General features: G+C 39.5%; 1 protein-coding gene across 2 annotated transcripts in view; it reads left to right on the forward strand.

Annotated features, from left to right (window-relative positions):
- Positions 1 to 13636, forward strand: part of LOC129737757 (monocarboxylate transporter 12) — a 45227-nt gene extending 31591 nt beyond the window's left edge. For both annotated transcript variants that reach the window (XM_055728923.1, XM_055728920.1), the window contains exons 2-3: positions 1398 to 1905; positions 9931 to 13636. In XM_055728923.1, coding sequence (XP_055584898.1) covers positions 1740 to 1905; positions 9931 to 11972 — 2208 coding nt within the window. In that variant the 5' untranslated portion in view covers positions 1398 to 1739 and the 3' untranslated portion in view covers positions 11973 to 13636. The remainder of the gene's footprint in view (positions 1 to 1397; positions 1906 to 9930) is intronic.
- The last annotated feature ends 442 nt before the right edge of the window (positions 13637 to 14078 follow it).

The following is a 14078-nucleotide window of genomic DNA, read 5'->3' on the forward strand; positions in this document are numbered from 1 at the left end:
GTTAGGGGTGGTCAGTTCAAGCTTCAATTGACAAACACCCCACAACCAAGAACGCAAGCTGAACTTTATTTTGCTGTACTGGCAAAGTCGGGTTTGGGTTGTTTTGATTCTGAGTGTAAAAAAAAGTGCTGTTAAAACTTTTCTGACCCGACCACTAGGAGCGCTTTAGTTCTACATCCACAAATCAAACTCCGTTGAGAAATTTATATAGCAATCTCCAAATGAAAGTTCCAAATGACTAAAGTTAAAACTGAGGATCGCTTTATGTTTATTTGTTCGACCACAGCAATATGAAAAGCTGTTTTTCACTGCCAGTGAATCACTGGACCTTAAAAAACACCACGTTTCTGGCTGACGCTTGAATGCATAGGACATAATACTAACGTTCTTTGGAACTGGTGCGTCATCGTTCTCAAACTACTTCCTTTTTGTCTCACAACTGTGACCTCAAGTTATTCGACCCTTCCGATGAACATGCTGCACCAAGTGCAAATCACTCAATTAAAGTTCTCTTGCAAATGGGACTAAATGGAAAAAGGAAACCGTCACCACCAATCATCAGTCATCGCAGATGTGTTTATACTTTCCTACATTTATGATACAACAAAAACAATTGATTTCTGTACCTACTGGTTGACACAATTGAGGAAATCGCTTATTGGAAACAAGTTTTGCTGATTGACGCGACCAGCAATTATCGAGAGGTAGAACACATGGCCGCCTTCAATGCAATATGGCTGGTTCAGTCGGGGTATTTCCTGGAGGAATTTAATACGTTTCCGCTATACAGCCTACTGTGATATACATACACACGGTTGTTACCATTTGCACAGTTATTCAGACCGGTGTAAAGAAGCATTTATGGAACTATTTGTAAATTCACATTGAAGTGCCCGTAGATAATTGGGAAACCTATACGAGCAGTGATACTTAGTGCTCAAACGGGATAAGAACTTTGAAAATAGATGATCGTTTGCGTTCAATTAAAGGCCCAGACTATGTTGAGGCAATTTGTTTAGAATTTATTCCTCTAGAATTCTTATTCAAAGAGCTATTTTAAGCTCTCATATGGTTTAATGTTATTGACCATGAATTCAGTTCGAACTGCATGCTATGAATAATAAAAGAAAAAGATCAATAATCGACTCAGAACAAAACTTATCTTATCAGTTTAATTGCAAATACTTAACAGTGAACGCGCTGATTAAAATCCTTTATCAGCTGCTACATGTTGTCTTCGGAATGCACACAATGAATGGTATCATCAGAAGGTGTTTGTTAAACATCTTCTATGGTTTCAGACCCCCTGCCATACGCTGAGCATCCATTCGTCACATTAAGCTACTTACATCATTAATCACTTGACTAATTGCCGTTTTTTTTTTGTTTATTTCCAGAGCTCGAACAAAGCATCCACACCAAAGCGTTGGATCCCTGTACGATTTGTCATGATAATCAGCCATCCGGCTGACTAGTGTTTCGAAATCACAAGCTGTCCACGTAGGTGGCAGCACCGTCGAAAAAAAACCTTGTCTGGCGCCATGTTTTGATTTGCACACTCAACAAAGCTAAATAGCTCCCAGAAGTCGGTGAAACACATATGAACTGCCGAGTGAGGCATTCAAGACCGGCACTCGCGGAACATCCTCGGAAGCTGCACCTGTGCAGCTGTTAGCTCCTGCGGTGAAACGGCGCAATTCCTCTGCCTGATCCGAGTGGCTTGACCTTCCGAATCTACCATGGGCGAAGAAAGCATCGAGTGTAACGAGGGCAAGCTGATTGCCAAAAACGGCGAGTACAGCCCGGTCAAACAGACCTCGACCTCGACGCTGCAGGAAGAGAGCAGCAGCAGTGGGATGACGGCCGATCAGCAGCTGATCAGGAACGATAGCCAGCGGAAGATGGGTGAGTTATATTGATCCTTTTTTCCGTCATGGAACACGATTGTAACATCCTATTTAAAGGATTTTTTTATGTATTAAACGCTTTTTACTTAGTGTAAAATGCAAGCACATCAAATTTCCAATATTCATATTTGCTCCCATAACAAAAAGGAAAGAAGAAGACCCAATATCCTCCATTTTTCGATGGACAAAAGTATTTGTGACATTCAATAAAATGCTCCTTTCTATACAAAGGATGATTTTTTTTTTTTTATTTACAACTAGTTTATTAAAGGCCTTTTACTTTTACAAAGTTTAAATGTGCCGAGGGTCTTTGTATCACTGGTTAGTAGGGAGGGGGGCCGTAATAGTCGCGGCGACTCAACAGTTAAAAAAAAAAAAAAACAAAATTTTAATAAGGGAAAAGGAAGGGGTTTGTAGGGTTTATTCTTCGATATCAGTGTTCCATTAGGGTCCGGTGGTGGCCTCCTGTAGCTGTGGTTTCGGTAGCTACGGTTTGGTATCGGTTTCCGATCTTCTGGCCAGCCTTCTTCATGAATGTGTCGAACCCGTTGGATGAGAGGTGGTACTAATAAATAAACAAAACAGACATTAAATGGAGAACACACAAGGGGAGAGTTTACGTGGGTAAGCGGACTAAACGACCGAGTCAGACAGCTTGAGATATTTGTAAATTGGGAACAAATATCCAAAATCTAAGTTTGCCAAAATGTCTCGAATTGGAACACCAGGTAATCTACCTCGGGCCCTAAGGGTATCCAGTAGCACACACAAAGGATGATACGGTCAAAATTTGGTCAAGGGAAAAACGCGTGTAAATCGTTTCAATCGTTTATTTCAAAAATCAAATTAAATTTCTTTTTCGAGTTTAATTAGTATAAAATTCAGGAAAAATATTCAGTTAGGCTTCCGCTTTTCCAAATCCGAATTGCCGGGCCTTACGCTTAACCCCTGCCATCAGATTTGGTACAGCCACCTTGTCCACCTTCTTCGCCGCAGAAAGCCAATTTGCCTTGGACTGCTGCTCGTCCTTAGGAGTTTTTTTGGTCTTCTTTAGGTTCCGCTTGACAATAGCCCAGTATTTCTCAATTGGGCGGAGCTCTGGCGTGTTGGGAGGGTTCTTGTCCTTGGGAACCACCTGCACATTGTTGGCTGCGTACCACTCCATGGCCTTTTTACCGTAATGACAAGATGCCAAATCCGGCCAAAACAGTACGAAACAACCGTGTTTCTTTAGGAAAGGCAGCAGTCGTTTATTCAAACACTCTTTCACGTAAATTTCTTGGTTGACAGTCCCGGAAGCTATGAAAATGCTGCTTTTCAAGCCACAGGTACAGATGGCTTGCCAAACCAGATATTTCTTCGCGAACTTTGACAGTTTCATGTGCTTGAAAATATCTGCTACCTTTCGCCTTCCTTTTGCCGTATAAAATTCCTGTCCCGGAAGCTGCTTGTAGTCGGCTTTGACGTAGGTTTCATCGTCCATTATCACGCAGTCAAACTTCGTCAGCATCGTCGTGTACAGCCTCCGGAATTGCGCTTTGGCCGTCTTATTTTGTTTATCATCGCGATTTGGAGTCACTACCTTCTTGTAAGTCGATAGTCCGGCTCGTTTTTTGGCTCGATGCACGGTTGTAGACGATACACCCAGCTTATTTGCGGCATCTCGGAGAGAGAGGTTAGGGTTTCGCTTGAAACTACCGGCAACTCTCTTTGTCGTCTCTGCGGCTTCCAGTTCCCCCCGATCCAGACTTTCTGGCTGTCGACAAACGTTCCCCAAACACTTTAATTACATTTGTAACGGTTGATTTGGCAACTTTTAGCGATTTTCCAGTTTTGCGTGCGAGTAGCTCGGATTTTCGCGATGCGCGAGCAAAATTTTGATACGCTGCTCTTCTTCCTTGGACGGCATTTTTACAACTGAAGATCCAAAATCAAAATAGGAGCAACATTCTAAATACACACACACCTTCAAAATGAGGGGTGTTCAGGTTTTTTAAATGCAAAATTGAAAGAAATATGTCAAGTTGATATTGACCAAATTTTGACCGTATCACCTTTTAAAGAGATGTAAAAACAGTGTAAATGGAAGAAACTGAGACATTTTATCCACTCCTGTTTAATTTTAGAACAAATCGATTACTTTCGTTTACTTTCTAGAATTTTTAGAAATAAGGAGTGTGTTCAGAAAAAATGCAACACTTTGTTTTGTGAATAACTTTTGAATGCATGAATTTAAATTGATGAAATTGTCAGAGAAGCTGCCTAGTAATTTAATGTGTACATGTGCAAATTTTTGTGACGTTCTGTCAAGTGGTTTTCGAGATAGCGTCCAACGAGTTTTTTGACTTAAATTTTTAGGCATCACGTGCGTCATCTATAATGTATGTTATTCACCGCCCTTTTATCAAATTGTTTTTGATAATGTTTGCTGTTTCATTAAGCTTGACTCTCAAAATGATTAAAAATTTTTATTCGGGAAAATGGTCGCATTTGTAGGCAGTCTTCTTTGTAAATTTAGCCATTCGTCGTGTCAATCTTTATGAAACACTGACTGATTTACAGCTTCCACAGATCGTGAGCTTCCTCCATCAATAGATATCAAAATTTTAATGTTTTTCCTTCTGTTGTCTCCGGAACATCCAACCGAGACTTGTCAACGAAAAATTTCGGGTCAAAAACCTGCCATGTACCCGGTAAAGAGTTCGTATCGCTGTCTATTGCGATTTTTTTTTCAAAATATCTCCCCGCATGCGGTTTAAATATTTTGATTTCCACCTGTTTTAGATCTGTCACTGGGACTTCCCTGGATTTTTCTTGATCCTGCCCAAAAAATTTTTTTTTCTATGAGCTTCTGTATTGGAAGCTGTCTCAAAAACCACTTGACAGATTGTCACAAAATTTTGTACACGTACACAAGGGTGGCAGCCAAATGTATCGTGTCGAATTCCGCAAACCAACCACATACATTTGATTGACCCAAAAAACTGACCTGAGAAAAATTTCAGCTCAATCGGACTTGATTTAGGGGTGCCTCTACGCTCTCAAAGTTCCCAAAAATCAACGAAGGGAGGACCAAAGGAAATCGGAAAAGTCTAAATTTTAATAATGATGCCAAATAACTTACAAATGCATAATCTGGTGTTTCGAAAAAAAATTGTATCAAAAATCGACGTAAATAAAAGGAGATTCGGAAAATCGAAATTTTGGTTTTTATGTCAAACGACTTAAAAATGCATGAAACGAGATCCGATTATATTTTTTTTTTTTCCAAAAATCGACTTTCAGGGACGGCTTCCGAAAAACGTCAGGTTTTCCAAAGTCCCAGAAAGTCGACTTTTTGTCAATTTTCTTCGAGATAACACCAAATCTCGACTTTTACCCTTTGGTGATTTTTGAGGGTCCGAAACCGAAATTTTGAGCGTTGAGGCGAGTGAGGCACCCCTATGATTGGTTCAGGAGAATTTAATAAAGAAATTACAAAAAAAAATCTATATATATATAAATGAATTTCTGTCTGTCTGTCTGTCTGTTCCCTATAGACTCGAAAACTACTGAACAGATTTGCATGAAACTTGGCAGATGGGGGTATTGGAGGCCGGAGAAGGTTCCTATAATAGTTTGGGACCCCTCCCTCTTCCTGGAAGGGAGGAGGAGGTCATATAAATAATAGTGATAAGTTTTCATAACACGACAACTGATCATGCAAATGGAACCAAATTTGGCATGGAAGTGTATTTCAGTACGAGGAATGTTTTTATGATGGTTTGGTACCCCTCCCTCCTTCCAGTGGGGAGATAGGAAGGGGGGAGGGGGCCTACCTTACAATTTTTTACATATCTGGAAAACTAATCAAGCAAATGGATCCAAATTTGGCATGGAAGGGGAGTGGAATACGAGAAATCGTTTTATGATTATTTCAGACCCCTCCCTCCTTCCAGTGGAGATTCAGGAAGCAGAGGAGGGACCTTTAACCCCTTTTTATTACATAACTTGAAAACTATTCGAGCAAATGGAACCAAATTTGGCTTGGAAGGGTATTTGGGAACGATAAATAGTTCAATGAATATTTGGTACCCCTATTTCCTCCCATTGAGAAGATATAAAGTGGGGAGTGTGCTCCTTTACAATTTTCAGCATTACTGGAAAATTATTCAAGTAAATGGAACCAAATTTGGCGAGGAAAAGTATTTGATTACGAGAAATATTTTTTTTTTTGATATTTTGATAAGCCTCCGTTTTTCCGGTCGGAAAATCTTCAGGGAGAAGCGTGCTCCCTTACAATTTTTTACACCACCCAGGAACATACCTAGCAAATGGAACGAAATTTGGCTTGGGAGGGTATTTAAACACAAGGAATGTTTCTGTGAATATTTGGTGCTACTGACTCCTTCCAGAGGGGAGATAGGAAGGAGAAAGGGGGGCTTCTTTACAAGTTTCCGCATAACTCGAGAACTGGTCGAGCAAATGGAAACAACTCTGGCATGGGAAAGCATTTGGATACGTAAAATGGTTATTTGCTTATTTGAGACTTTTTTCAAATATGATTGTTTTGCATAAACTAAGAACTTATCTATCAAATGGAACCAAGTACGACATGGGATCAATCATACACTCGAACATATGGAACAAAATTTGGCATGGGAGTGTGTTTGAATACACGGAATATTTGATCTTGATCCCCTCCTTCCAGGTAGGTTATAGGTAGGAAGAGGGGCTCCGATACAAATTTCATAGCAAAACTCGACAACTAATAAAGCACTTCGAGCCCAAGAAATGTTTTTCCGTTGGTTAAGCAGCCCTCCCTCCTTTTAAAGGAACGATAAAAAGTGGGAAGAGGGTCACTCATACAGTTTATTTTAGTATTTCAATAACTAATCGAGAAAATGGTACCAAATTTGCATGGGAGCATATATTTATTCGATGGTTTGAGACTCCCTTCCTTGCCAGAGGGGAGTTATAATGTGGGGAGAGGGTCACACATTTTTTGAATACCTCGAGAACTTATCGAGAATGAAGCTATATATGACATGGGATCGTATTTGTTTACAAAAAGTGTTTTTCTGATGTTATGAGTCCCCCTTCCTTCCTTTAGGGGGGTCACTCTTACATTGTGAATAATAATAATTCCAGAACGAATAAGTTAAATAAGTGTCCCGTGACGTTATTTTGTTAAAAAAATGTTTCTATGACAGTTTTAGACCTTCTCCACGTTAAAAAAGGACAGAAAAATTCCATATATAAATAAAATATTTTGGGTTATAAACTTATGAAGCAAAAAAATCCGGAGTCATGAAAAGGATTAAAACACGGATTAAAAAATATTAAGATATCCAAATAAAAAAAATTGCAATTTTATTTTGAAAAAACATTTTAATTATTTTGAAATTGAATTGAAAATTCTGTGCAAATAAATGAAAAGTTAAATAACAAGTTATCACAAATTTCAATATTTTTTGGAAGGTGTAGCAAAGCACACCGGGTCAGCTAGTATATATATATTGTTTCGTCCCAGGATATTTCCGCACAAATAATTTACACGTTATTACTGCATTCATTTTTTTCAAATGTCTACACTTCTCGAGGTTTAAAATAATAAGGGTTGAGACAATGTAGGGTCATTCACCATTACAGTTTTTCCCGCGGAATTCAGCAACAATAAAACAATAAAGACAAACTAGCAACTTTGAACAATAGGAACGATGAAAACGGTACGAGGGGTTTATCTATAAACAACTATTGCGTTCGCTTTAGAGTGACCAACATTGTTGGAATTAATCATATATATTTTCATAAATCACCGTTGAAATCACAGAAGTATGAAAATTGAATTTAGAAAATCTGTTTTAAATTTGTAGAACAGTGAAATTTTTTGGCCAAATGTGCTTAGGAATCTGTGGAATCAAGAATGTTCCCAAATCTTGGCAACTTTGTCCAACATCCCACTTGTAATTTAATGTTGAAAGAATATGTTATTCACCGATAGTGGAAAAAACAGGGCTTTGTAGGCAAATTTTAATTTTTGAAAAATCTTCTTGGCAGCACGCACAGAAAAAATAAATTGTGTTGATCTATGAATTTCAACGCCCATCCTGACACAATTTGTTGTTCAATTTGAAGATGTCCAAAACCATGAGTATTTCAACTGATGGAGGGACGCATTATTCAAAATCATTCGCAAATAAATTGGAACGTTCAGATAAGAGCATTTCTCTCTTCTCGAACATTTCGTCAAGATTGAAATTTGTCAAAACAACAAATCAACGATCAACTCACAACAATTGACGCAATAAATTTGAAAACAAATTGTTTTGCATCTGTCGGTCTCCACAATATGCTGAACGCTTTCAATTGATTCAATTTATCCCGTTCGTCGGCAATGATAGTTCTTTCGAGTCATTCGGTTCAATGATTCAGGAAATACCGCACCTTATACGTAACGTTTCGGATTGGGACCGTAACAACAAAGGTCTACCCTGTTATGGGTTTCGATGTCAATTAAATGGTTCACGCGCTTTCCGCGCGTAATGATCAATCGCCGATACTCGGAGGCCTGTGGACGATAACGAACTTAAATAAAAATGGACAGATCTCAATTGATGGCTGTTTGTTCTGATTCGCAATTGGATGTTTTGCGAATGATACGCAGTGCGCGAATTTCAAGGTCTCCGCCCGAATCTTTATCTCGATTGATGGGCACCACCGAAATCCGAATTCTTCCTATTGCTGTTGATAACAGCTTGGTTTTGTTATCATTTTTATGACGGATGATTCGCGGTTGTCGAATTCAAGGTTTTTGTTTATGATTATCAAAACGATAATTTTATTAGACATAGCAGTCAACGTTCTAAACCTTTTATGGAAAATCAGAAGTTATAAGGGTCGACACCCACCTTTAATCCTTTCCCGGGTGTGCCTCAAGGACGTCATTTCAGATCACTTCTGTTTGCCATTCTTATCAACGATTTAAGTTTCTGTTCAAACACCAAATAAGTTGACGCTAGTCTTACTTATTTAATTTCAAACCGTACTTATACAATAGATTAAACAAATCAGTTCGCTTTGGTTTGCTGAAAATTTAGTATAAAGGGTTTGTCTTAAAAAATTAAGATTTCGCTAGAGGAACGGAACCTTATAATAGTGATTTAACTGCCATCAATCAATGAGCGTATTTGATGTTAACTTTACTATAGGTATAAGACAACGCTATACATCCACATCTAATTCTCACGAAACAATTATAGCATGAAAAGAAGGAATCTACATCGTCACTCCTTGGATAACGAAATTCTGTTGTTCGGTGTACTACATCTTTACATTCATCGTTCGTGTTCTACAGTTCAAAAACAATTAGCGATGAATATCGGCACCAATAGTAAATTGTCATCGAAGGTTTACGTTGAGAGAAAGATATTATCGGATGCGTCATCTTCTCTCGGAATTTGATGACCGTGGCCGTCATTTAACCAGAATCTTCTTGCCATATACGATACAAGTTGGCACTAGTTCAAGTTTTCCGGGCTTCCCACATCAGATCGTCCCCACAGCAAAGATCGATCAGAGATCGAGGCAATTCATTTTCTGTTTGAAAACAAACTTTCCGATACTGAAACTCAGTAAAATTCAACGTCTATACAAGAATTAAAAAAAACACTATTTTCTACCTAAGACATATTTTATTTACAAAAAATGAGAAATTAGTGTCTTTGCTTAATCCTGAATATCGTGATCGGGAACTAGCTAAAAATGAAGTTCTTACAACGGAGCATTTATATTAACCCGTTAAAAAAGGTGACATTCATTTGGGGATGGTGTTCAACTAGTCTCCGCAAAACAATAACGATCTTCATACATGTTTTGCACATTTCTATGTACTATCGACTACATGGACTTGGCCGGCGTCGTCATTGAACCACACGAAACAAGGAGATGAAAACAATTGTGCTCGACAATTTAGATTTGCAAAAAAAAATTGAAAATTTTCGCATTTCTTTTACTGATTGACCTTTTTTTCTCTATTCCACAGTTAAAATCCAATGTGACAAGGTGACCGACAGCAGCCCGAGACCGTCACCGGCACGATTGAACCACAACGGAACCGCCAGCAATGGAAAGGAACTGGCCGCACAAACCATGGTCAACGGTAAAGTCGCGTTGGGCGATGCGAAAGGAAAGGAGGCCAAAGACAATCCCCCCTCGAAGCAGGAGGACGAAGAAGGCGACGACGAGTACGAGCTGGTGCCTCCGGACGGTGGCTGGGGCTGGTTGGTGCTGGCCGGTTCCATGTTAGTTAACATCCTAGTACCTGGTACGATCAAGAGTTTTGGCGTCCTGTTTGTGGAGTTTCTAGAAGCATTCCAGGCGACACCGTCGGCCGCTGCGTGGATTCCGGCGTTGTGCTACTTTCTGTACAGTTCGCTGGGACCGCTGTCTAGTATCCTATCGGTGAAGTACAGCTACCGGACTGTAACGATCATTGGAGGAACCTTTGCGGCGGCTGGGATGATCATCACGTACTGGGCGACCTCTGTGAACTTTCTGTACGTGAGCTACGGTGTGTTGGTGGGGACTGGAGCTGGTCTTGCGTTTCCACCTACGGTGTATATAGTTACGTCTTATTTTGTAAAACTGCGTGGTTTGGCCAATGGGCTGTGTATATCTGGAAGTGCACTTGGATCGATTATTTTACCCCCGGTGTTGAGGTATTTGCTGGTCAATTTTGGATATCGGGGAGCGTGTATGATCATGGGTGGTATAACATTAAATGTATGGGTGGCTGCTATTTTTTATCAGCCAGTAGAGCAACACATGAAAAGGGTAAAGAAGGTAAAGGAAACTGCTCAACTAATGGAAGATGACACGATTTTGGAAGAGTCGGAAACGAATGAAGATCTAGCAGTTATCCAAGAAATCGATAGACCTGCAATCAAACCTAAGTTTATGATTACGGGAGATGATACCCCGGCGGAAACACCGACGATGGAGCACAAATCACCGGATGTCTTCAATTACAATCCGAAGAACGGTCTAATAGACAGCTTCGCTAGGAGTGTTTCGGCTGCAGCAGTTCCCATGTCTTATCAAAAGGATGAATTCAGTAGCCGTACCAGGAAGATCAGTACTCCAATTCGACATGAACATCGTAATCTCACTTTCACGAGCCAACTGAGCGAAACGCAAGGCTCCCATCTTCGATTGTCGAGGCTGAACTCTATGCGAAATATCCAGCGAGGAGGACCCAAGCGGTCTCCATCAACTAGCAGTTTCCAATACATCAGCACACCCTATCATGGAAGCACCTTGTCGACTCATCAACCAAGAGAATTCGCTTCTCATCTGTCTCTCAGATCGATCGCGGATAGTTTTAAACCATCCTCCAAGCAACCTGGTGACAAATCACAGGACGATTCCAATCGGTCTAAATTCTTCGATCTTACCCTGCTCAAGGACCCAACATATCTGGTTATTCTGATTTCCAATTCAACCAACGCTATCGGGTATACGAATTTCATCATCCTGCTACCTGCTTACGCAATCACGCTCGGCTTCGACAAAAGTCTGGCCGCCTATCTGTTGTCAATTGTCTCTACCTTAGATCTGGTGGGCCGTATTGGAGGCTCAGCTCTTTCGGACACCAATCTTATACCGAAAACGTGGTATTTCGTTGGTGGACTGTCGATTTCGGGACTCGCACTGGCCATGCTACCCCTGGCCACCTCCTACACCATGGTCAGTGTGTTCTGTGCACTCTTTGGACTGGCATCGGGAACGTACGTTGGCATTACCGCTGTCATCATGGCCGATATGCTCGGTACCGAACGACTGACCTCTTCCTACGGGATCAGCCTGTTTGTGAACGGCATCCTGCAGCTCGTGGGGCCGCCCATTTGTGGAGTCATTTTCGAATCCATTGGCCGATATCAGCCGCTGTTCACGGCGCTCGGATTTACGCTTCTCGGTGGCTCCGCCTTGTGGGGATTCATGCCGATCATTCGAAGAAACAAAAAACGGCGTGCAGCGCAACTTGCCGCAGAAAAGGAAGAACTTGGAAAGGGACTGATTGCTTAGAGGACCAAATAACAATTCTACAGCCCTTAACATGCTAGGGAAATTGCAATTGTGGATTATCAGTTTTATTTGAGATCGCAAGAACTAGAAGAATAAGTTTACAGTTGAATGACGACAAACTTTCAGAAGATGAGTAATCGGTACTTATCAAAAGAAAATGATTTTTTTTTATCCCAAGTGACTCAAGAAAAGAATACACTTCTCAAAAATAAAAGATTCGTTCTGATGTTTTATGCGTTGTCATCATCGTGAAATTGGATTGTCTTTACTTAACGAAGGAATCTTGATCCAATTTAAAACAACCCAAAACTACAGCCAATTTTGTCAATATAATTGAAAGATTAATGTTTACTTTGTTCAATCTCCCATTTTCCCACTAAATTAAGTATAAAACAGTAACTTTGCATAAAAATATCGAGCGGATAGCCCAGAAAGCTCCACAATTCCCGGGCTGAATCGGCTTAGTGATATGACAATTCTATTAAATAACTTCTCTATATACAAATTTAAGAAACAATTTAGGTTAACAAAGGCGCGAAGAGAGTAAATAGTATGGTTAGTAGCTAAGCAAATAATTACCTATAGATAAAAGTTAAATTAACAATAATAGGACCCGGTATAACGATTACAGGCGTAAGGGTCTGGAAGCGGTATTTATTTACAAAAAGTTTACTAATAACCAAAATGAGAAATCCAAATCACCTACTTACACATAAAAGTGATTTCGGGTGGAGAAGCTCTCGTGTACATAATGGGGCTTATTCTGCGACGCGAGTGACGTGACTCACGAAATTTCACTTCTTCGTCCTGACTCCAGAAAATGCTTCAGCAAAAAAAAATTGTGTATCAATGAGTTCTGAAGACCAATATCAGCTCGTCCGAACGAAAATTTCGAGACTAGAGAGGCTATTTAAGCCAGCAAAACGATATGAAATTTCGTGAGTCACGTCACTCGCGTCGCAGAATAAGCCCCAATGAGGCTTATTCTGAGAGTCACGTAACGTTAATCGCAAAATTTCAGTTTGACTTCCTGGTCCTAGAAAATGCTTACTCATAGAAAAGTAAGTTAGGGTAAGCTATTCCAAAGGTATTACTGGAGTTAGCATTACGAGCTTCAATTTGGCAAGTCACGTTACGTGACTCCCAGAAAAAGTCCCAATTTTTTTCTTTTCCTACCAGCGTAGTAAAGTACGAAGTTTAAGGACTATCTAACTGTAGTAGAATAAAGTGAATAAACGAAACAATGTGAGTATTATATTTTTAGCTATTTACAACTAAACGGCAGTGAACGGAACGAGATCTGTAGCGAGAAAATGTCCAGTATATTTGGTCCAGTGTAGGATAGATTTGCTTTTGCTTACCAGGCGCTGGGTGTGTGTGTGTGTCTGTGTGAATTTAGTGTGATAAAATCATTATAGGAAATAAACTTTACTGCTAAATACGTGGAATGAGCGAAGAATACAGCCTAAAAATACAAAGGCTCGAGCTGTTCAAAATAATCTTCTTTACAACTAAGCTGAAATTAGATGATTTCTTTAAAAATGAAGAGATGAAAGCCTAAGAAGTGGACATGTAAAATAATCAATTTTGTCACTGTAGTGTTTAAAACTTTCAAGTGCTGAGTAAGGGTATTTAAAATAAATGAAATTATAGCAATGATTCAACGTGTATTATACTTCTCTCAAATCCGAAACCATATATTCCATTATTTTCGTTTAGATTTAAAAATTCAGACTAAACTTTGAAGTTTAGATTTTTTTTGGAAATCTCCACGTTTATAAAGACATGTTGCTGCTCCCGACAAGACTGTCCCATATGTAAAAACATTGAATCCCTTAAAAACGGCATTGAAGAATTTTTTAAACGTTCGTGGATTTCTCAGTTGAAACTTTACCTTTTCCTTTGTTTCTTGCTTCAAAGATATTAAAGATAATTATTGTTGAAAATATCGTGCATTGTTTTTTTTTCTTTGAAATTTACTGATGCTTTTGCATATTCAAAATCTAGTATAAAGTCGAATTGAGTTGCTAGAACAGTCTCAGAAAATGCAGATTGATAAAAAAACTTGAAAAACAGCTAGCTTTGAAGACTCGTCAAAAATTCTGT

Source organism: Uranotaenia lowii, chromosome 1 (assembly GCF_029784155.1).
Source record: "Uranotaenia lowii strain MFRU-FL chromosome 1, ASM2978415v1, whole genome shotgun sequence".
Taxonomy (NCBI): Eukaryota; Metazoa; Arthropoda; class Insecta; order Diptera; family Culicidae; genus Uranotaenia; species Uranotaenia lowii.